This window comes from Botryllus schlosseri, chromosome 6 (assembly GCF_051294905.1).
Source record: "Botryllus schlosseri isolate E-star chromosome 6, Bs_hap1, whole genome shotgun sequence".
NCBI classification, from domain to species: domain Eukaryota; kingdom Metazoa; phylum Chordata; class Ascidiacea; order Stolidobranchia; family Styelidae; genus Botryllus; species Botryllus schlosseri.
The window spans coordinates 24,354,095-24,378,337 of record NC_137241.1 but is presented as its reverse complement, the minus strand read 5'-3'; the positions used below and the strand labels follow the sequence as shown (position 1 = coordinate 24,378,337).

Sequence of the window (24,243 nt, the reverse complement as noted above, 5' to 3'; positions counted from 1 at the left end):
ATCAGTACAAAAATTGACTCGAGTCGAGTCATTTTACGTATCTGAAAAATGACTTGAGTCAAGTCGAGTCACCAAAGAAGAACAACTCGAGTCGAAATCGAGTCGAGTCATTACCATCCTGCCCTTAACCAAATTTACTTTTTGAAACTAGTTGCTTAAGCACTTTTGAGACCTTTTTTTAATTTCACTCCTAATAGTTTTGTCGTGTCTCTAATTGGAAATTGCTACTTCTACTTTGTAATTCAGTAGAAGGTGATGGTACTACTTCAGTACCAATGCTGTATACCCTGACTATCCCTGAATCATACCACATATGCAACAGAACCAAAAAGAACGTTACCAGCGAGTGATGCAAGCTATGGACATGTCCGCCGCTATGACCGCGAAAATGACGAAGGAATTCCGATCCCCGCCAGCCGACCAAGTGTCGTTGTTATTGAGGTACCCCGCTACTTTGCGATCGAAAATCGGCCCGGGCTAGCCTTTTTTGTAGCTTCAGGGATGAAGATGAAGAAAGTAATTGCCCTGTCGCCGAGGAAATCAGGTCGATGCAGTGGAATTTCCATATGGATTTACTGAGTCATTGCGGAGAGCGACTTGGCGAAAAGGAAGATGACGACACGCAAGTATGTTGGTTTGGTTGGTGGATGTGCTTTTCAAACACTAATATCAGTAAACAACAGGTATAGGAGTCGTGTGCACTGAATGACAAATTTCAGCAATATCTTGTAAGTTCGGTCGGTAGCATGTAAATATAGGTAAAAAAATGTGTTCTAAAGTGCAGTGCTAAGTCAATATGTCAATTATATTATCTGAATCTATTTATTATCTGGATATTTGAAACCGAATCGGGATTTTTTAAATCCAGATTCGAAAAATACGAATATAGATTCAAAAGTTTAAATATGGATTCAAAACACAATCGAAATTTGGCATTTCCAGCTTCTGTTGCGTTCTCGAGTTTATTTATTTTTAATTACTTTTTAATTCCAACCACTGGAAGCGGAGTTATTGCCGTCGAAAAATTTTTGATTTGAATAAAATAGTATTTACGGTGACCAATTCTTTAATTATTTACTATAGTTGTGCCCGCCGTAAATGCTATTTTATTCAAATCCAAATTTTTCGACATCAATAACTCCGCTTTCTGCTGGTTGGAATTGAGCCAAATTTGGTGAATATCGTTTCTATAGACAACCGAACAATTTCATGGGGTGAACAGAAAAATAAAAAATAAAAATTTCATTCATGTTGTATAGAGCTTCTTGGAGGTACAGAACTTCAATATACAATTGAATAGTATATTCATATTAAAATGAACCCGAATATTTTCGGCTGACACTCGTCAGGGGTAATCGTCAGCAACTACTTTTTATAGAGCTTCTTGGAGGTACAATTTTTATAATAAATAAAAAACTTTCTTCTCCTGTAGCAATGCGGCTACTGGTTGGAACTGAACCAAATTTGGTGTGCAGGCTTCAATTAGGTAACGTAACAATTTTATCGAGTAGCCAGTAGAATTTGAGGAAAAAAAGTCATTTTTGAACACCCCTATTATTCATGTTTAGGTTACGTGGCGGCAAAAATTAGCCGCGCTCCTGTCCCGCATCAAAAGAACAAGTACCGAAGACGATGAAGAAAAAGACAGAGCTGAAGACGAGATTGCGTCCTTCCAAAGCCTCATCACAAACACCGTTGTGAATTGGGCGAAGAGCAGCGAAATACAGGATCCGGAACTAGTGAGAGCGATGTTCCTGCTGATATATCGACAGTACAACGCTATCGGAGAGGTATGTGATGGATTTCATTGTATACATCGAGAGAGAGAAAGAGAGTATATCTTTTTCAATTGCGCAAATCAACAACATACATAACAAAAATGCAATAGGTTGAAGTGTGATATAAAGAAAAGCAAGGCATAGATGGGAGGTTCGTCGCAGTCGAGGAACATATCACTACAGCATTCGTTACCCTCTAGAATTTAGATAAACTAACTAACGCGGTAGACTACTGCAAGTCGTTTCGTCACCTTCCTATCTTTTCATTGTATTGCAGTCTTGTTGTGTTTTGAAATTATGGAATTTTTAATAAACTGACACTGATATTGATACTGACCACCTCTGACTAAATCTGAATGTTTTGATACGTTCCAATTCTTTCAGTTGTCGGAATCGCTGAACAAAGCGTACTGCATCAGCCAAATCTCGGAAGCGGACACCATGGATTTGGTGGAAGCTTTGACAAAGATTCGTTTGCTGTTGTCCGTAAAGCTCGGCCACGAAGAAGAAGGCATGATCATCAAAGGACTCAAGTATGAATTTTGATACATCTTTAGGTTACTGTCCTGGATTTTATGGTAATCAATCTATTTTTCATTGATTTTACATGATGTATAGTATATTGGTCAAATTGCTATGAATTTGTTAATTAGGTCATCAGTAGTTACATATTGTTTATTTTGCAGTCGCATCATGAACAACAAAGTGTTTTATCAGCACCCGAACTTGATGAGAGTGCTGTGCATGCACGAAACCGTCATGTCAGTGATGGTGAATGTTTTGGGCGTGGATTCTGATGATCCAGACGGAGGTGTGTTTGATATTTACTACTTGAGGCCTACTTAAAATTGTATTCATATTGAAACAAACGCAAATATTTTCGACTGACACCAGACTTGTACAAACTAAACTAGAATTAGAATTATTCAATTTCTGAAACTCATAACTATAACTCGAACTAGTAACTTTTCAAAATCTGCAACTAGAACTAGAACTAATCAAAAAACATTAGGTAGTTGACCGCCAACTAACGAAATGAGTAGTTTGTACAAGTCTGGCTGACACTCGCCAGGGGTAACCGTCAGCAACTAAAATTTTGCATAGCAACAGTCGTATCACCAAATATGGCGTCAAGGCAAATAGATGGCTTGGGCGTATTGTACTACTTTTAGATTATACTAGTTCTATTGGCACAAACTATAGGTTGGCGGATTTTGATAAAAGTCGACCCCCAACCACGAACGGCCTTTCGTGAGGAAGAACGCATGGAATTATCCATTAAATGTTAGGCTACAAATTAGCCTTTGGTTGTGTCCACTGTCCAGTGTGAACTGATACATCAAATCTATGACTTACAACTCGCTCTGTTGTCTTTTTACAGGTCAGGAAATCCTCTTCCCACGAATGGTGGCGGCGTGCTGCCGTTTCCTCTGCTACTTTTGCAGGATAAGCAGGATGAACCAAGGCGCCATGTTTGACCATCTTGAATTTCTGTTGAGTCACAGCACGGTCGGTCTTGGTACGTTACACATCTCATTTACTTGTATGTGATTTGTGTGCTGAAAATCACTCCTTTCACCTCGTTCATTTGTGTCAAGGATTACGTTTTTTTCATATTAACATCGTATTGGCATTTTGCTTACGCTCGTTACAGCAAGAGAAGAAACTGATAACTTAAACTGAATTGCTATTTACTACCATGAAGCAGTGTAGGTCTAAAGTCACTACCTTTGACTAGTTACTTGTTAAGATTTGTGAGACTTTCCTTGGCGGCAATGCACACATCAATTCGGTGTTCTAAACATAAAAGATATGCGGAAACTAGAAATTGCAAAGTCTATGTATCAGTTCCACTGCAGCCACTGCCCCGAAAACTTCAATGACTTCTTTACCTCGGTATCAAAAGTGCATGAGTACGGCACACGCGCGACCACATCGTCCAACTATCATATGGTTGACAAAAAAGATCATCGCTCTATCAAATATGCCGGACTTGAAGTGTGGAGCAGTATCTCGCCGGCTATCCGACAGTCGTCGAGCATGTCCATTGTCCACATTCAGGTCGAAATACAAGCAATTTCTGCTGAATGAATACTAGTCAGCCGGACCACGACCTGACGTATCGATCTCGCCTTCCGTCACTTGCCACCTGATTTTATCGCTTGCCACTTTATATTATCTTCTTTTACTTTCATTCAGTGTGCATGCCTCCTCTTTACATCTTTACATTTTATGAATAAACTTGAACTTGAACTTGAATATCGACATGTCCCCAAACCTTACACATCCTGCGAACGTTTTGTCCATAAAATCGATGCAACATAAAACAGAATTCATTTCAGCGTCTCCGTCAATGAGAGGCTCCACCCCGCTTGACGTGGCTGCCGCTTCTGTCATGGACAATAACGAACTGGCCCTATCTTTACGCGAACGAGAACTGGAATCCGTGGGTGTCTAACGTTTATGTACTGTGTTTACCTGTTCGATAGCAACGCCATATTTTTGCGGTAGGTGATTACGCATCTGGCCGAGTGCGGGTTGCAAAGCTGCCCGCTGTTGTTGTCCAAGGGGTATCCTGACATTGGATGGAATCCGGTGGAAGGGGAGAGATATTTGGATTTCTTGAAGAATGCAGTCTTTGTAAACGGTAATTATTGGGCTCTTTATACGATGCTGCGTCTTTTTAACGTATGTCAAAAATTTGCGATATGAACAGCCGATAAAAATTATATTTCAATTTTTTTTTTGCTGGCCTGTTTGACTCAGGTCTTTTGAATAGTAAATCGGGTGATTCGAAGCTAATCTACCCTAATAAACGCATTGTCTCGTATCTGGGGATTAGGCAAAGTGGTTTTGGTCTAGTAGTAGAGGTAAATGGCAGTAGTCGTTGTCAAAGTTAAAGTAGAAGTAACATCGTAGCTTTCTCCTCAATTACAAATCGAAGTGGTATTAGTAGGTAAGGTAGGCATGAAAATTACTGAAGCAAGTAATTTGAAAAAGTAGGTTTGGTCGAGTGGCATACTTTAGCGGTTGATCGGAGGTTTCTACATAGGTTGATGCAATACGAATCTTTGTGATGAAGTCAAAATGACTAATGACACGAAAAATGCATGCAAGCTTTAAAAATATGGTCGGTTATCTTGTTAAACGGGCTATTTCACTGAGTTCTTATGACAATTTTAAATATAAAAGTAATGCAAACTTATCCGCAAGCTAATTCTAGATTTCAAAATACAAAGTAGGTAGTTTTGCCCAACAGCTGTTGGAGTAGAATTGGTAGTAGTCTAAATACATAGCCCCTCGAGTACCTAAGTCACACAATTTGGAAAAATCTACTTGAGTAGTTCGAAAAGATTGCAGTGCCTCATTACTAATCTCTTCTGTGAATAGTTAACGTGCACATGGTCCTATCGATACTCATGTTCTTGTATTCCTTGTTTCAATCTAGGAGAAAGCGTGGAAGAAAACGCCAACCTGGTGGTCAGGCTTTTGATCCGCAGGCCCGAGTGCCTCGGACCGAGCTTGAGAGGGGAAGGCGGACAGGGGCTGCTTGCGGCTGTGACGGAAGCAATTCAAATTTGCAAGGACCCGTCAAGGGATGGCCCGGGATCTCGGCGTCAACCAGTCGGTCCTTACCAGTAAGTTGAATTTGCAATCCACGTGATACTAGGACGGATGAGATGAACGGGGTCTGTCGACGTAATTATTGTTTGTACTCAAGTAGAACTAAGTTTCTACGCGATTACTCCTCGGTTAACTTTGACAACAGTCTTTTTGTCTTGCTCTGTTCCATCAAAATTGCCGAGGGATGATATTCTGAGATCATATCTTTTCAGATACCATTCTGTTGATGAAGATGCTGACCAAGAAGAAGAAGTGCATTTGGGATTCTCAATCCTTGCGTTTTACTCCGCTCTCATCGATTTGCTGGGGCGGTGCGCCCCTGAGAAATCTCTTATTATGCAGGTACACAGATTTCTTCAAATCATTTGTACCCCTAGTTCCCACCGGTTTCTAAGCATTGTATACGTGCCAGTGACCGATCGAATAGTGAAGTGGTAGAGTATTAACTTTCTTCTATTAGAAGTAGGGGGATTTTAGTCACAGTTTTGTCAAAATTGTTTACAAAGCCAATTTTCTTTTGCAAACTGCATTTTGTTCCTGCCATCTTTCGATAATTTACTCCTTGCAGCCTACTTTACAGGCTTACTATTGTAGGTGACGCAATTTCTGCTCATTTTAAAACATAAACCATCGAATCAAACGAATAAGTTAACATGGCATGATGATCAACACACCTCAAACTAGTACAATTTTTAGTAAGACAGAAGCATTTCCAAGCTCACACCGTTATGTCAAATCTGAATCTGAAACTTGACTGCGTGTTGGACATTGGTTCTTATATCACAGTGGTTGTCAACGTACGGCTGGATCGCGAGATGGTAACAAAACTCAGAATTATGTTGCGGTCTAAAAAGTGCGATGGTGACATCATTGAGACAAACAGATTTTTAGATTTAAAAAATAGAATATTTTTTGCTGACCCTCGTGAGGGGTAATCGTCAGCAACTAGTAGAACATTGGTGTGATGCGTCGCTATATTCTGATATAGCAATAAAACTAACATGGTTCGCTATTGTACAGGGTAAGAGCGAAGCTTTGAGAATTAGGAGCATTCTACGCAGTCTCGTGCCCTTGGAAGATCTGATTGGAGTGATCAATATCCCGTTCGAATTGCCTCATATCGAAAAAGGTTGTCGGTTATTTACGATAAAGTCAGCAAATTGGAAAATTTTACCAGCTTTTCCTTACGACAGATGGTCTCGGTACGATCGCGGAGCCCGATCTTTCGGCAACCTTCGTCCCGGACCACAAAGCGGCCATGGTCTTGTTTTTGGAGAGAGTTTACGGAATCGAGGACAGCGACTTTTTCTTGAGACTCATCGAGGTCGGATTTCTCGCTGATATGAAAGCCGCCGCCAGTATGGACACGGTAATTATGTTGCTTTGTAAATTTACGACATAATCTACTCGACGATCTGCCATTTTTATGACGAGGTACCTACACTCGATGTTGTTTTGACACTTTACTGTGGTTCTGTTACGTCAGAGTTTTGTGATATTTTAGAATGACGTTAAACTATCGCCAAAGAACTGTTTAAATGAGTCTAATCGATTCCTATTTTCTCCAGCCTAGCATGATGTCGACCGACATGTCATTGGCTTTGAACCGCTACATGTGCCATAGCGTTCTACCTCTGATCATCAACAACGTGAGGTTTTTGGAAGGCCGAGACCACCATTCCTCTTTGGTCGACTCTCTGCTGAGCACCATTTACAGAATGTCGAAATGCCAATCGCTGACCAACGCTCAGAAAACTGCGATCAGCGATTGCTTGGACTCCGTAGCTGGGTAAGTGGAGGGCTGTGTTCATTCTGTATATTTCTCCGTTGATGATATGAACTTCTAACCACATATTGTCATTTGATTACTATTATCTACATCTCCATATTCAGTTTGGCATGATTGTGTATCAATTGCGTGATAGCTCATTTGAATGACAGAAGTAAAGTTCCTTTGAACGACACATTGTCATGTTCTATTTGAATCAATGGACTCTTCACATCTAAACCCTGTAGGTGTGTAGGGTAACTGACAACAAGTGTATTTCACACCCATATTCGGATACGAATATGACTTCCTATTGCAATGATCTCGAGTCTTTATAAGCTCTGGTTTAGTCGACTTGAGATGAGACTCATTTGCTAAACCTACTTGTAACAACGTCTGAAATATATTTGTATGTCTTGTGTAATATTGACGTCTCAAGAAGATCTCACCAGGATATAGGATTCCAGGTTAAGTAGTCAGCCAGGTAAACCTATACTTCTACTCCCAGGAACAATGTCTCAATATTGTTGCATGGTGCCCTGAGTGAGGACCACTCACCCTGGCCTACTCCAACCCATAACCCTAATATTAACTCAACTTCCTAACCTTAAACCATGAGCTAACTCCCAACCCTGCCTTAGGTATTTAGTTAGCTATTTATTTTTTCAATGAAATGGCCATTTTATCAGTTTTTATCGCTCAAATGAGCTGTCACTCGGTCAAGTCTCCCTAGTGTAGAGATACATTTACGGTGGTGATGATAAATATTATTTTCTTATGCTCTCGAAACCTTTTTGTAATCCAGCATCATCACTTAAGATGGCAATCGTAAATTCTACAGTGAATGCAACTCCGCACAATGAAGAGCTGTGTGCGTTTTTTTGGTCTGTGATCATCAGGTAATCACAACACTTTGTGAAATATTCACAGAGTCTTACAGCCGTCATCACTGCACAACTTGCTGCGAAAATTAGCGTTTGACGTACCCGCTCTCAACAAGCAGTGTGAAACTCCAATTCGGGTAAGAACTACTGGCGAATATTGCGTGTAAACAATTGGACAACTGATGAATGAGAATGAATAATGTAAGAAACTGTAAAGTAATAAAGGAACATGAAACAAAACTTGTTTAAGAGTGAAACGCTAAAGTATAAGGGGAAAACTGTACAACAACACTAGCAGCATTGCAGATCATTTGTAAATAGTTGAACCGACTCTTTCTTTTGTACATTTTTAGCTTCTGACGCAGCACTACACAAGATGTTGGAAATATTATTACCTTCCCAACGGCGGCGACCAGCACGGAGTAGCCACCGATGAGGAAAGACACTTGACGATGATGCTTTTCTGGGGCGTGTTCGAAGCCCTATCAAAACGGGTTAGCTTTGCTGTCATGCATCATGTCTCGTATTGTTCACGGAGAAATGTGTTAAATAGTGTAGTTTGTTTTTACCTGCTAAAGTTTATATTTTCCGAGTTCATGGTTACATTTCTGAGTAGCCAATTCGTAATTAGCTAGCTCTATTTACCACAAAATATTCCAATGCTACGACAGGATTACAATGCGGACTTGTATGGGAAGGTGTTGGCTTGTCTGTGTGCCCTCGCAAACTCTCTGCCCCCTGACTACGCTCTGTCGCCGGTCATGGAAAGACTGCAAAAGTCGCAAGATGTCGACATGTCAGGAAATTTCAATCCGACTCCACTGGACACAAAGGGGTGAGTGTTACGTGTCACTATTTTTATCGTGCTGATTTTTAAATAATTTGACACCACGGAATGAAAGTAGAAGTAATGCCATAAATTTCTACACAACACCAAGTAAAAGTAGCAATTTCCTGGATATGTCAAAACTATTTAGCGTAGAAAATGAAGGTAGGAAAGAACCCAAGTGAATAGTTTGCAGAATCAGATTTGATCGAGTGGTTGCATAGTTTTAGCAGTTAATCGGATATGGCTTCTTTTGAAATTGCATTGTGCCATTTTAAATGGGTACATTTTTCAAAATAAAACCTAAAACTACTTCCTACTTTGTCAAATACTTTGTGTAATAAGTAAGTGTTTTGAATAAAAATTGTTAAGTAGAAGTGGAATTTGAATACTTCAAAAAAGTAGAAATACTTTGTTACTGGCAACCTCTCTGTGGCAGTGGTGATTTTATTGTGATTTGAATTGACAAGTGTCACTTCATAAAAGCATACAGATCCCGGAGAAAATGGACAGCGTCATATCCAAGGTCGCCGAACAAGAACACGACACGTGGGCTTTGGACATGTTTGGCAAAGGCTGGTCATACGGAGCTGCATATAATGAGAAAGCTCACCAACATCCCATGCTGAAACCTTATCGTACATTCAACGATAGGGTCAGTATTGCTTTTGCTGTCTTTGATAGCAATATGTATGATTATATGTTGTAGGTTGCAGGGTGCATGCTACACTGTCCGGGTATGTTCAGGGCGTTTCCGGGCTGGTATCAATCAAACTCTGACGTTGGCCTACAAATATATATAGTAGCAAATGAAGCAACGTGTTTAAAAGAGAAATGAGCACTCAATGAGAAATATCTTACACCATTATCAAAAAATGGACACGCTATGAAGAGGCATGATACAGGCTTAGTCAGTTAGTGGTGAAGTCCTCAATCATAAAGCACCCTAGTATTTATCCATTAAGCTGGACTTGGATATGAACATTTGATCATACTTGAGGAAGCTCTGATATTCGACGGAATACAGTATCACACATTGGGCTCTTCACCTTAATGGAATCTTTTTTTCAAGAATCCATAGCTTAACATTTACTTAATACCGTGTTCACGACACCATTTACAGGAGAAAGACGTCTACAGGCCGTCAATCCGAGAAGCTATGAAAGCGCTGATCGCATGGGGATGGACGTTTGAGAAAAACAAAGATTACGGCGACGGCTACAGCTCGATGCCTAAGTTGAGGCGTATTTCGCAAAGCAGCATGGTTCGTAAATATTTCATTGACAACAATACTTGATTGTTCATTGTCGTTAATATGTACTATGTCAGTGATAACTCTTATGGTATACAATATTTTATTTTTATTTATTTTGGAATGAACACTATCGTTTGTGAAATTGTCCTTGAACTGTTTGATTGAAATTGTTTGGTTCCTTTCCAGAATTTAACAATCGATTCTCCACATGGATACAGTCCTCGGCCTTACAGCCTGTCGAACATTGCTTTAAGCCGCGAATTAGCGGGTGCTGCAGAAATGCTGGCGGAAAATTTCCATCTTTTATGGGCGAAAAAGAAGAAAATCGAGCTTCAAGCCAAAGCAGGTAAAATATTAAAATCATTCACAATAACGAATTAGTTGATTGATAATTATTCAATTTCAGGATCGTCGATCGCAATCAATCATCCCAAATTTGTGCCTTATGACACGTTAACCGCCAAAGAAAAAGAACAGGACCGCACAAGAGCATATGAGCTGCTGAAATTTCTTCAGGTTAAAATAACACCAGCAATATTTGTGGAGTATTGGCGATAGTGTGGTAGTATACGCATCAATCACTCGGCACTATGCATCCCTCCAGGGCAACCGTTTATTGTAGGTGGCCAAAGCCGCACATAGAAAGCACCAAGTTCAAGTGGTACACCAAATATCGCTACACTATAATATAATGCAGGAACATACGAATATTCAATCATTTACTAACTAAATAAAGGTCTCAATGCAACCAATTTAAGCCTGACAAATTACTGCACTACACACATCTTGCTAAGAACATGAGGCCGAAGGAAATAAACAGACAAGTATTGAGCACAGAAAATCACTTAAGCATGACACCCATTGTTACGTTTGAGCGTGGCTAACATGCCGAGCCCAAATAGTTCGAAAGGAATATGCACAGATATGCACAGAAACCCTTCAAACTTCGCCAAATTTGTCAGGAAACACATCTTGAATGATTCCAAAGGGCCAATACATCTCTGAGTTATATCATCATATAAGAGGACCAGGTCCTCTACGGTAAGTTTTCCGCTATGCTAGTAATGGGCTGCATGCACACTACATTCCCTTGCGAGGGAATCTTGCTCCATGCAATGAGGTATGGTGTTTCCAATTACAGGTCAAACACGTGTTGACTGATTTGCATTCAGCGTTACCATGACCATTACTTAGACAATTAAAGCATAGGTTCTTATGAAGAACAAGTTCCATTTTCTGGTTCCGGTTCATAGTATTGTACCTTTCACATCTGTAAATACTGTGTGGCTCATCACAACAAGGACATTTTGGGTTTGTAGCCACTTGATCCAATTCATTTGTACAGTACGTAATAGGATGATTGTTAGTTACAGTTGCAAATGTTTGAGCGCTTCGAGACTTAGGCATATAGGATGGGTTTGAAATGGAATCACCTTTCATGTCCTGTGCCAATATCTTTCCATAAAACGTATTGTTAACATACGCTCTCAATTCAACAAAATTCAACAATTTCTCATAGCTTGGGTCCGGACCATGGATCCAAGCTTCCCGAACAAAATCCAACTGCAAATGATATGGCAAACGTTTGAAGATAGCCTCCAAATAGCAGTGAGCATCAAGCATAAGATGTAAATTCCAATTTGATAAAATGATCCAGCAATTTCGCATCTTTGTTGCAAAATCATATAAAGCATCGGGATCATTAGGTTTCAAGCGACGCCCTTCTGTAATTTGTTTAATATGGGCCTGTATTATAAGATTTCTGTTTCCGAAACGAAATTCCAACGTTTGCTTGGCCTTTTCATAACCAAGGCTTGGGGGTTTGATAATCACAAAATGTTCAATGGCTTGCTTAGCTGAGCCCGTGCAGCTTTGAATTAAAAATGAAAGCTTTTCAGAGGGGTCATAAGGAAACCTCTCCACAATCTGATTGAAATATTGTATAAACAAATGATAGTCCTTCGCTTGGCCGTCAAAAGTGATAGGGGTCAATTTGGAAGTTAATGAATGAGGCATCAATATATTGTCATCATATGAATTAAACTTGCTGGGCATTCGGCCCGCCCTCGGCAACTCCAAATGATCACCATGAGCTAGGGGCGGCTGTGGTCGACTATTCAATCCCAGCTGAGAATCATCCAGGGCATGCGGAGCAAGAGATGGTCTAGGTAAATCAGAATTGCCTGAACAAGACACAGAAAATTCGGACACTGCAGGTGGCCAATGGACTACCGCAGGTGGATTACAAGTAGCATTTGGATATTTACCAGCTGACAGAGCTGTGCTGTGAGGACCCAAACCCTCAACAGAAATATGTGGTTCAATGATGCGAGGTTCTATTTGAGCAGAATAATCAACAAACAACGGGCCATTCGACACTGGCACCGAGCCCGTAGAATCCCTGGGGATTACTCTAGGACAGTTTGCGTCTCCTCCAAATGGAGAAGAATCAACATATAAGTTTGACACAACAGTAGGCTGGATTACAGTAGAACAAATGGGAAACTGGAATGGAGCAGGCACCTGTTGAGAAGCATTAAGATCCACCATGGGATGAGGATTACCAACATGTAGCGGGTTACGCCGCGGTGCTACCGAGCCCATTACCTGACTTGAATATGTAACCGAACAAACAGGGTTATTTTTGATCTGAGAGCCACCCAGTAAAGACAGATCCGACGAGGGCGAATACTGTCTGCGAGTCACACACTGTATGGTGGACGAACAAGGATGGGTTACATTAGGTCGGATGGAAGAATCATCAACAAGCAGCGATGACTGCATATATTGTGGAATCGACTGAGTGGATAAGTCACCGAATCGGGAAGGATTTCCATACCCACTAAATTTAGTTGAGCCCTTCGAGCTAACAATTACGGGACAGAGAGGTGTTGAGCTAACTGTTTTCGATGTAGTGGCTGCACCAGCGATTGGTACACATGGATGGATTGACAGATCGACCAACTCCGCGGTGTTAAACAACGGTTGGCCAGCACTTGTAGGACAATATTCATAATTTGGAAGATGGTGATCAAGCATAACAGGCAATTGGTCAGATGATTGAATGAGTAGTTCTCTATTTGAACGAGCATTGAATATACTTGAACGAGACGAATGTACTGATTCCGACTTTGATCCTGCAGCTAACACTTGTGCCTCTTGGATTTGAAGTTCCGCCAATTGAAATTCCGCCTTTGCAGAAACCATGCGCTTCTTAGCATCCAACTCCATCAATTTAGCCGACATGGCAGTCGATGCATGGGATGCGGATGTCTTGACAGAATTACGATCCGATTTTACAGAGTTTGAATTGGAGGATTCTAGACATTTCTCTTGGAAAACACGATAACTGTGACTAGTTGTCTTCTTAAGATCCATGATTTCGTACAGTTTTAACTTACAAGTTTCAATGTTAGAAGATTGACTCTCGACACCCTTCCTTTGAGCGTTAAAATTCCGAAGGTTTCCAATCCACTCATTGAATCCTATGATCAGTTTGTCAATCAGCGGTACAACCAACTTGTAGTTCTTAGATTCATTCATGAGTTCAATAACCTGCGGTAGAAGGGACTCCACCTCTTCATTGTGCAGTAGTGCTTCCAATTCCAGCAGGTCCGTACCTGTAGACACTTGTTCATTCGTTGCCATTTTAGCAGTTAATCCAATATGAAGAGCGGGTTTGCTTCTTGGTGTACAATGTGGAGTATTGGCGATAGTGTGGTAGTATACGCATCAATCACTCGGCACTATGCATCCCTCCAGGGCAACCGTTTATTGTAGATGGCCAAAGCCGCACATAGAAAGCACCAAGTTCAAGTGGTACACCAAATATCGCTACACTATAATATAATGCAGGAACATACGAATATTCAATCATTTACTAACTAAATAAAGGTCTCAATGCAACCAATTTAAGCCTGACAAATTACTGCACTACACACATCTTGCTAAGAACATGAGGCCGAAGGAAATAAACAGACAAGTATTGAGCACAGAAAATCACTTAAGCATGACACCCATTGTTACGTTTGAGCGTGGCTAACAATATTATCGTACGGTAGTCAGAGTGCTCGAAATGCATTTGCGATTGATACCTCTCTTGCTCGAGCTGATATCGAATGAATATATTCATTTTGATATCACTATAACTCTTATGACACTCGGCTTCTTCTATGAATTTTGAATGCACAGAACTATTCAAGTACTCTGAAAAATGTATCAATATGCTTACCAGGTATCGATTGTATGCAAAATTATAGAAATCTGGTGAGTTTTCGTGCAACAATCATTGAATAGTCATGTGGGTTGAGAATGCAGAATATCTTATATTTTCCCATACTCTAATATGTAATGTTAAAAAAGTCTTGTATACTATTATTTATAAACATAATCCGCTTTAATCAAGTTAAAGGTGCACTGCACTCTAAAAATGATGTGGTCTCAAATTGAAGGGCAAAACGAAAGAAAAATTTTGGCCGCAGCCGTTTTCATCAGAACGCCACCGTAATGGAGCTGTAATGTATTGAAATTTCCATAGATGCATCACGCTCCAGCAGTCACGCAGAGATCGAACTTTATATAATTGTCAGCCGATGTTATGAAGGAAAGATGTCGTACACGCCAAGGTGGTTTAGATACCGCGTTCAACGGAACATGTCCAGTCAGGAGATTTATGTCAAAATCGGGCCTTGTGTATTCTATTTCCTTCATAACATCGGCTGACAACTATATAAAGTTCGATCTCTGCGTGACTGCTGGAGCGTGATACATTTGTGGGAATTTCAATACATTGCAGCTCCATTACGGTGGCGTTCTGAAGAAAACGTCTGCGGCCAAATTTTTCTTTCGATTTGCCCTTCAATTTGAGACCACATCATTTTTAGAGTGCAGTGCCCCTTTAACAGTAATGAAAAATTATTATAGCTGAATGAGTGTAAGAAATTACCGCCTACTACATCGACAAAATCCAAGGTACTGATGATATTACTCGCTTGGACACAACTTTGACGTCACAATGCGGAATGCAGAAAATTTGTGATGCCCTTATCTGTGTCAATATGACTCATGTCTACTAGACCAGCCTAGAAATATTCGCACTTTGATAGTCATGTAAGAAATTTGGTTTTGTCCATTTATCCGACCACGGTGTCGAATATTTCTCTGCCTTTAACCTATTTGAAATTTGAGCTAAAATTCATGCTGATATCTATATGTTCGTTGTTTCTCTACCAGGTGAACGGATACAATGTTGTGAAAAATGAACAGGACACGGTCGAAGTGAAATCCACTATCGAGAAACGCTTCTCGTTCACGCTTTTATCGAAGTTGCTGAAGTACATTGATCAGGTATTTGTGTTTTTCGTCTCTCAAATCGCTAAGTTTCCAACCGACCAATGAATTCGGTCTGAAAGGTGAAATAACTGTGCTGCATGGCAGGGTTGTAACCAAGTCACAAGGCTCCGAGTCACAGGTCAATCCCACTTTTCTAGTTTTGACTCGAGTCAAGTCGAGTCATTTACAATTCACCACCGAGTCAAGTTCGAGTCCATGTCAGCGAGCAGAGATTCGAGTCCGAGTCATGGTATCATGACTCGAGTCCGAGACCAAGTCATTGCGTTGACTGCTAAGTTTCCTGTTGAAGTCTTGTTAAACCCACTTTATATACCTCTGTTTGGTGGGAACGAATGGTTCACATTTATAATTTACTATTTTCCTCACTTTCAACAGTTTCTGGTCGCATTTTCATGTACCAGTACCAATAGACGAAGTCCCAATAGGGTGGTTACTTTACTATTGTTCGAAATTACAATGGAATGTCGGTCTTGGCCGCCTGAGTCTCGAGTCCTGTGCAATGACTCGAGTCCAAGTTGAGTCAGTACACAGATTGACTCGAGTCGACTCATTTCCGTATTTTGGGAAAATGATTCGAGTCAAGTCGAGTCATCAGAAAATCGCACCTCGAGTCGAGTCATTACTCGAGTCATTTCAGCCCTGCTGCATGGTCTTGATTTCATCATGTATGACAATAGTTACCTTGAAATATGTATATTTACAGGCCAGTAGCTACATCGCGGCGTTAACACGAGCGATCGATACGTCGAGGCAAAAGAGGAGGGAACAATTGCTGGCAGCAAACAACATGTCGTCTACGCAACCACAAAATCAAAGCATACGCTTCTTTGCAAAGGTGAATGTCATTTAAATGTGAGGTACTTTCTCTGGGGTTTACGTATATCACTGCCACTCTTGCGTGTAGCGTAAAATAGCAGCTTGAGTGCCGGTCTTGAGTTTGATTGCAGTGTCTTGTTATCAAGATTGTGCTGCCGTTTATGGAGTCGTATTTCAAAACGCAACAAGTCTATTTTGTGTCTCTACCTGGAACGCGGTCGGATGGAATGTCGGCGGCTTCTAATAAAGAAAAAGAGATGATCGCGAGGTTAGATATTGTCTAGCTAGAAATTTAGTTTCATTCGTTATATAATGTTCAAGACAAAATGGACGTGATTTTGATTGCTCATAAGCATACTACCACACCTTTTAACAATATATACTCGTTATTTTTCTGCAGTTTGTTCTGCAAAATGGCTGCACTCATGCGGCAAAAGATTTCGCTGTTCGGTAAGATTGTTCGTTACTTTTCTTACCTGAAATAGCGTTCGGATAGCTTTCTTATTTTGTAAAATTTCAATCGGTTCTTTCATCACTATAGTTTCGTGTATGTTCAGGAAACGACGCTGGTACAGCCGTCAGCTGTCTGGATGTGGTTGCAAAATGCATCGACGCTTCGTAAGTGTTTCGATTTTCCCTTTGACTAAAAATAAGTTTAACATGTAAATCTTCTGTTGTGCAAATATACGAATGGAATGGAAAATATATAAATACAAATAGACTGATGTCCCATTTCAGCGTGCAAAATTTAGATATCCCGCTTTGCGCGCAAAGCAGCTAAACTTTAGTCTTCAGAAGTTCAGATTGCTACCGGCATTCTAAAACGCTACATCATAGAAACGTTTCTCCATCCCCCATGAGCGCATAATTAAGCCTGTGATGTCAAAATTAGTAGGAAGGGTACTGATCCTGGATTTGGTTGGTGTTCCCATTCGGCTGTATCTTTGCTATTTGGATTCCTCCTGCCAAGGCTATTTATTTGAGATTTGCAAAATCCTGAATTCGGGTGCAATCATTTTGTGTATTTGAGATGTGACCAAATCCCTCTTTAAAAACATGGGAGGAGTTTGTCAAGGATGTTGGATTCTTATTGTTGCTTAAATTCATTGTTTTGACATCGACGGTCATCTTATGCCAGGCGGACATTCCTGGCACACAGGCTTTTGTATGACATCGCCTACGCGAATCGGATGGTGATAAGAAACCTAGATAAATCTCCAACACTTAACTAGAGATTCTCGAATTAGACGCACAACCCCTCAATGGCATTGCACCTGTAGGACATGCGACTACGCTGCTCACCACTAGAGAGTTTGTTGCTCTTTCTGACTTATTTAATGCAAGTTATTTACGCTGTGCTCTTTGATAATCTTATTCCAATCAAGTATTGCAACAGTTTCTAATCACTGTTTCAGCACTATCATCAAATCCTGTCCGGACCACATCAAACAGGCGTTGATTGTGTTTTTCAACCATGCCGCAGAAGACTTGGACAAGACGGTGGACACTATAAAGCGGTAATAGGAATTTGCGAGTATTGATAACAGAATCTATTTTTCTAGTACAATCTTAAATCTCCGCAGGGGTAAACTCAACCAATTGAGATCGCTATCTAAAAGCGCACAGAGTCTGAGTTACGTCACAATGTCTCTGCTTCCCACGTTGACGACTCTGTTCAAACACCTCGGCAAACATCACTTCGGTCGGGATCTTTTGCGTAAGTAGTCTTTTGTTGAGGTGTCGCCATCGACGTAAAAGTAAAATCTCCGTTTCAGTCGATGAGATGCAGGTCGCTTGCTACAAAATTCTCAACAACCTGTACGTTTTGGGTACCGGAAAAAATATATTCATTGAGAGGTACTTCCATTGACTTTTTTGTAGAAGAAGCATATTTTCATCTAGTATAGATTTGTTGTTTATTTGTCATGTGATAATTTGAGTTTTGGCGCTACGGCAATTCATTCCATATTTAGTTTCATCACAAAACCGTGTGTTACATGCATGACTAAGCGCTCGATTCATTTCTGCAAGGCATATTGAAGAGTGCAGTCCCGAGATCATCGTCCGACTCGTGGAAGCCATATTTCTTGAGTGAGTCATCATTTCATGTGCTTGATACGATTACAAATGCGCAAGTCATACTGTTCATTTGAACTCTCTATTAAAGGGGCACTGCACTCTAAAAATGATGTGGTCTCAAACTGAAGGGCAAAACGAAAAACTTTTTTTTAGCCGCAGCCGTTTTTTATTCGGAACGCCACCGTAATGCAGCTGCAATTTATTGAAATTTCCACAAAAACTTCACGCTCCAGCGGTATGTCGTACACGCCAAGGTGGTTTAGATACCGCATTCAAATGAAGATGTCCAGTCAGGAAATTTATGTCAAATTCGGGCCTAGTGTATTCTATTTCTTTAGGACATAAATAGATCATGTCCTATTCTTATGTATAAAACATTGTTAGACATGATCTATTTCTGTCCTAAAGAAATAGAATACACTAAACCCGATTTTGACATAAGTCTCCTGACTTGACATCTTCCGTTGAACGCGGTATCTAAACCACCTTGGCGTGTACGACATACCGGTATTTCCTTCATAACATCGGCTAACAACGATATAAAGTTTGATCTCTGCGTGACTGCTGGAGCGTGAAGTTTTTGTGGAAATTTCAATAAATTGCAGCTCCATTACGGTGGCGTTCTGAAGAAAACGGCTGCGGTCAAATTTTTTTTTTCCGTTTTGCCCCTCAATTTGAGACCACATCCTTTTTTGAGTGCAGTGCCCCTTTAACCGGTAGGCACCGGCTGCTTTTTCCGAAAAATCTTGCTTGACTTTTCAAAACTGAACATGGCAGCGTTCCGCACACTTTCCAAATTCACATTTTTCACCACTCGTCACAACTATCACGATATAAGCATGCGCGCTGGGCAGTGAGACACGCTGTGACGAAATCATGGTTGTCTGAAAATTAATGAATATGATTGAAGAGTGAATCCTCAGCGAATTACACGTGCAAGTGCGATGCTTTTCAGTCACCTCGAGCATATGATAAATCCTCATATTATTGTGCCAGTACCCAGTATTATATGTTAGTATCACTCATTTCTTTTTAAATTAGCAGTTTTTGACAATTCTAATTTCATGCTTTTCATTTCAACGTGGGTGTTTCAAAATCAACTTGTATTTTTATGCAGTTACTCGCGTCACTGCATTTATCATTTGTAGTCTGTGACAAAATTTGAATCAAGGTTCGTGGCAAAAAGAAAAAACAGTATTTCGTTTTTGCTCACGTTTCATTCTTAGATAACTAGCTGCTGTGTGTGGGACTGCCAATACACCATATATCTTTCCACTGATTACATCATACGCTTTTTCGACTTCAGCTATAAAAATCAATTCGCATACTACTGCGTGGTGTCAGTTCTTGAAATCTTCAAAAAGATCACCCTCGACTAAAATTCTCATTCCTAACAAAATTTTGTCTTCAAACAGGCACAGACCTCTGGCCGGCGAGTGCTTGGCTGCTTTCACTAGCGCTTTTCCCGTCGCATTTTTGGAACCCAACCTCAACAAGTACAACCTCTATTCGATCTACAATATTCTCAGCATCAAAGACAGACAGCGTATGTTACTAACCGGCAAGCCACGTCTATAGCACATATGACAACACGACATAATTTTCAGTGCTGGGATTGCCTCCGAGGCTAGACCAACTCACCCCGAGGATTCCAGACTTGGAGACTTTGCTCCAAGACATCGACAGTTTGGCCGATTCAGGGGCGAAATACGAAGAAGCGCCGGAAATGATCGATATTATCCTCCCGCTAATATGCAGGTATAATCGCTGGTTCTATTACTTTTATCCGCTCAAAACACACAATGTACAATGAAATGCACAAGACATGGTGTGATGTAATGAATAGATAGGAGAACGGTCGTCTAATTTACCGTCCACCATCAGTAATGAAGTACTTGGAATACTAAAGATGGATTTGCCTTCTCGCATTACTCAAGTAGCTGGTTCTGACTACTTCCACCTACACTTGGACAGAATTTTAGGTAAAACTACTTACATTTCGCGATTTGGATTTGGAAAAGCAGAAATTGGTTTTGGGACGACTTTGTGTCACTTTTCTTATGAAAATATCATTAAAACCGAATGAATTACCGCCTACATTGTGTTTTTAAAGATCGCACCCACCTATTTGTAGTGTCATTAGTCAATTCACAACAGTCGCAAAGATCCATCCATCCATTTCGCAAGTAGCCACCTCCAATTATCGCTTAAAGTATGTTTGAAACTAATCACAGGAGTACTTTTCAAAGCTTTCATTTTCTACTTCCACTTAAAGCTCGGCCTCATGCGCAATGTAACAGTGTTGTCCAATCTTGATACTTGTGCTGTGTTTTAGGCGTGTTATTCTTGCTCTTTATTGTTCGCTTTTCCTTGTCTTTGCCCTCCAGTTGATCTCTGTCTGAGATTTTTTGTAAAGATGTTGTGAGAACAGCAACGTAGGTGTTCAGCCGTAATCGTAATTGTCGCCGTCACGGCGAAAGAAAACTTTAGTGCTGTATTTTTCGCAGTTATCTCCCTGCATGGGCTACATCGGGCCCTGACCATGTCAGCGTGGACGATGTGGACGGTGAAGGTAGTCCTGAAAACACGCTGTTCGAGGGATGTTGTACTATCGTCGACTCTGGTGTACTCAACAACGTATTGCGGAATGTACTGCAGTTGATCCACAACAATTTAGGCTCCGAAGAGGCGGATTGGATGAGAAGAATCGCAGGTGCGTTTTGGTTTCTCGGTGCCTTGTTCGTGTACCAGCGTTGGAATGACTCTCGTCGTGTCTTGAGTCACCTTTTTCAAATGACTCTACCCGACTCAAGTCAGACTTGAGTCACACCGTTTTGGAATGACTTGTCTTGAGTCGAGTGAGACTTGAGCCATCTTCTTGAAATGACTCGATCAGATTGAAGGCAGACATTAATCACCTTTTTGTAATGACTTTACCTGACTCAAGTCAGACTTAAGTCATATTTTTGAAATACCTTGACTTGAGTTGGACTTAAGTCACCATTTTGGAATGTTTGAGTTAGACTTGAGTCACATTTTTGGAATACCTTGACTTGAGTTAGACTTAAGTCACCATTTTGGAATAACTTGTCTTGAGTCAAGTGAGACTTGAGCCAATAACTTGGTTACAAAATAGCACAGTACCGCATGTATTTCCCAGTGTACACCCAACCGATTATGGATCAACATGATCCTGATTTGTTGCAAACGCATTTCCTACCAATCCTGGAGAAAACACTGAAAAAGCTGATGAGAACTCAAGCATTGGAGGAGCAGGTATGTAACAGTAGGAATGCACATTACGCATAGCACTTAGCACAATAACCAACTCTATTCCATATTGTATAGTAAACCGCACAAGGTCTGTGTTGAGTACCACCATTGTCTGTTAGGCACTGTACTTTGTTTCTCACTGCTATGCTTATTCACTGGTGCTGTTTGTGATTTTTAAGCTTGCCAATCATCACGGGCCAATGACAGACACGTTGGACTCAGTAAGTCTGTGATTGCGCATGTTCAAGTATTATCATTCTTGTGTTATGTCTACGGAATGGTTTCAGTTAGAAAATTAACATTGCCAGTATGTGTGGATAATGTATGCATGTTCTGACAACATGAAGTGGCCTGTTCACCAATATGGATTTGAATTTCTGATATTTACAGAGGCAGCATCTCGTAATGCATGTGCACATTGATTTTTTGCTATAGTTTGCCAAGTTGAGTGCTCTATTCAGAGTTCTGACTGATTTCTAGGTGTCTTGCAGTATTTTTGAATGCTACAAATTGATATAAGTATGGATGAATGTGTATTGTGTATGCACAGTATCTATTATATCAGTATGCTTCCTTCTTTTTTAAAATAGTCATAATTTTGTGAATTATCACGCTATCAGCATCAATAAATGCATCATAACTAGGGCGATTTTTTTTTGACCTAAAAAACGGAAGATTTTGACCTAAAAAATCTAAATTTTGACTTTTTTTTACCTAAAAAAACTGAAATTTGACCAAATTTTGACCTCACGTATGCAAATTAGGTGTTTTCGCACATAATGTTAAAATTGTACTACTTATCTTCATTTCTGGTTGGAACTGTCTGTCATTACAAAGTAGATTGGCCTGAAAGAACGTTTTTGGCTCAAAAACTGACAAATTTTTACATGAAAAAACTAGTATTCTAACGAAATCTGGCCCTATGAAGAATTGCAATAGTTACATTACGTATTATGCTGGAATAATTAAAATTTGTTGTAGTACAACGAAAGATACTCTCCTACATTCTCGAGTAGAAAGTGTTTGTTTTGTTTGTTTGTTTTGTGGTGTTCATGGTGTCTGTCAACTACTATGGTCATTTACACCAGGCCGATATTCTTCATTATTTTCAGTAACTGCCAACATATAGCACGGCCCACCTCTAGGCTTTTTTGTGAGACACCGCTTACGCGGATGAGGTGGCGAGGAGGAGCCTAGGTAAACCTCCAACACTTGGCTATCGGACGAAATCGAACCCACACCCATTGGTGTTGTAGCCGCGGATTATACCACTGCGCTATCTCGGGTAGAAAGTGTCTGTTCTTACTAAGTAGCTTGCCAAGAATGGAGAAAGAACGTTCAACAGCAGCAGTTGTTAGCTGACAACACTGAAGTTGTGTGCACACTACTTGCTGGTGATGCACCGTGTTGCTTCATTCTGACAATGTTGTCTATATCACAATTTTTCAGCTTGCGCTTCTTGATGTAAGAACCATGCAATGCCCAAGCAGTCTTGCTTCAGTTGGGATATTGCGGTACGTTGACCATAAAACCATGTCACTATTTGTTTCATTTGACCGTTTATGATTCACAATGAGCAGACGATGGGCCGTTTACAACGGTAGGCCTATAAAGTAGGCTACAGGCTGTAAATTATCAAATGATAAGTTCACAGAAAGCGCAAAATCTACGATACAAACGAAATGTAGAGGTCAAAAAATGTTTGATTTTGTAAACAATTTTGACAAATTTTGACCTGACGTTACAATTTTGACCTAATTTTGACTTTTTTTGACATGTCAAAAAAAAATCGCCCTAATCATAACATATCATTATGACACAGTCCTTATGGAGACTGTACTGAGCAATGTAATTCTGACATGCTGAAACCATTGTCAGGTCAAGTCGTCTGATATCAAGATCGGCGACGTTTCCGATTTGGAACTCATGATGTTGGAAGATTACGGAATAATATCCAGGGATATATACGCCTTCTATCCCTTGCTGATTCGCTACATCGATCTCAACAAGTACGTTTGTTGTCTAGCCAGCAATTGTACAACACGGCACGTGCCATTTTAACCATTTGTTTGTTAAGGTCGTCGTGGATGAGAGAGAAGCTGTTAGCTGCCGACCAGTTGTTTCAAAAAGTATCGAAAATCTTCATCGGATGGGCAAAGTCCATAGTAAGATTTCGAATCATCATTTCTGAGCAATAATTCGGATTTGCACATGACAGTGCACTCTGTTTGTTCACTTCTTATTCCAAATTTTCTATTTGCTAGTCATGAATTTTATATAGACAAAAGTCGAAAGGGTTAAGTGAATTTGGGATTTGTCTTTTCATGCAACATGAATTTACATTTTTGAATACTAATCACTACTTCTCTTACGTGGGCTATCGAATAGAAATTGGACAAACTGGGGTTTGGATTATGATTTTTTATTCATCTGATGACCTCTGACCATTAAAATCGCTTTGATTTTAGAACTTTCGGAGAGAAGAACAAAACTTTGTGGTGCAAAACGAAATCGACAACATGGCGATACTAACAGGAGAGAAGAACGGATCAAAAATTAATACCGATGTAAGCCATGGCCTAACATTT

At 40.3% G+C, this 24,243-nt stretch overlaps 1 protein-coding gene across 5 annotated transcripts in view; it reads left to right on the top strand.

The window, feature by feature from the left end:
* The window catches only part of LOC145441711 (ryanodine receptor 2-like), an 82,612-nt gene that overhangs the window by 31,269 nt on the left and 27,100 nt on the right, over positions 1-24,243 (top strand). For 2 of the 5 annotated variants that reach the window (XM_080319641.1, XM_080319644.1), the window contains exons 48-83: positions 323-441; positions 494-626; positions 1,569-1,790; positions 2,163-2,311; positions 2,465-2,589; positions 3,160-3,297; positions 4,121-4,224; positions 4,290-4,425; positions 5,227-5,416; positions 5,615-5,744; positions 6,423-6,531; positions 6,596-6,771; positions 6,971-7,191; positions 8,101-8,191; positions 8,408-8,548; positions 8,726-8,889; positions 9,367-9,535; positions 10,004-10,144; positions 10,322-10,481; positions 10,542-10,651; positions 15,368-15,481; positions 16,191-16,322; positions 16,450-16,571; positions 16,704-16,753; positions 16,861-16,921; positions 17,719-17,820; positions 17,887-18,020; positions 18,079-18,160; positions 19,798-19,928; positions 19,990-20,140; positions 20,890-21,095; positions 21,543-21,658; positions 21,835-21,876; positions 23,534-23,664; positions 23,733-23,820; positions 24,124-24,222. In XM_080319641.1, coding sequence (XP_080175767.1) covers positions 323-441; positions 494-626; positions 1,569-1,790; positions 2,163-2,311; positions 2,465-2,589; positions 3,160-3,297; positions 4,121-4,224; positions 4,290-4,425; positions 5,227-5,416; positions 5,615-5,744; positions 6,423-6,531; positions 6,596-6,771; positions 6,971-7,191; positions 8,101-8,191; positions 8,408-8,548; positions 8,726-8,889; positions 9,367-9,535; positions 10,004-10,144; positions 10,322-10,481; positions 10,542-10,651; positions 15,368-15,481; positions 16,191-16,322; positions 16,450-16,571; positions 16,704-16,753; positions 16,861-16,921; positions 17,719-17,820; positions 17,887-18,020; positions 18,079-18,160; positions 19,798-19,928; positions 19,990-20,140; positions 20,890-21,095; positions 21,543-21,658; positions 21,835-21,876; positions 23,534-23,664; positions 23,733-23,820; positions 24,124-24,222 — 4,689 coding nt within the window. Of the gene's footprint in view, positions 1-322; positions 442-493; positions 627-1,568; positions 1,791-2,162; positions 2,312-2,464; positions 2,590-3,159; positions 3,298-4,120; positions 4,225-4,289; positions 4,426-5,226; positions 5,417-5,614; positions 5,745-6,422; positions 6,532-6,595; positions 6,772-6,970; positions 7,192-8,100; positions 8,192-8,407; positions 8,549-8,725; positions 8,890-9,366; positions 9,536-10,003; positions 10,145-10,321; positions 10,482-10,541; positions 10,652-15,367; positions 15,482-16,190; positions 16,323-16,449; positions 16,572-16,703; positions 16,754-16,860; positions 16,922-17,718; positions 17,821-17,886; positions 18,021-18,078; positions 18,161-18,334; positions 18,395-19,797; positions 19,929-19,989; positions 20,141-20,889; positions 21,096-21,542; positions 21,659-21,834; positions 21,877-23,533; positions 23,665-23,732; positions 23,821-24,123; positions 24,223-24,243 lie in introns of all 5 variants that reach the window. The other 3 variants (XM_080319643.1, XM_080319642.1, XM_080319640.1) reach the window with 2 other exon arrangements.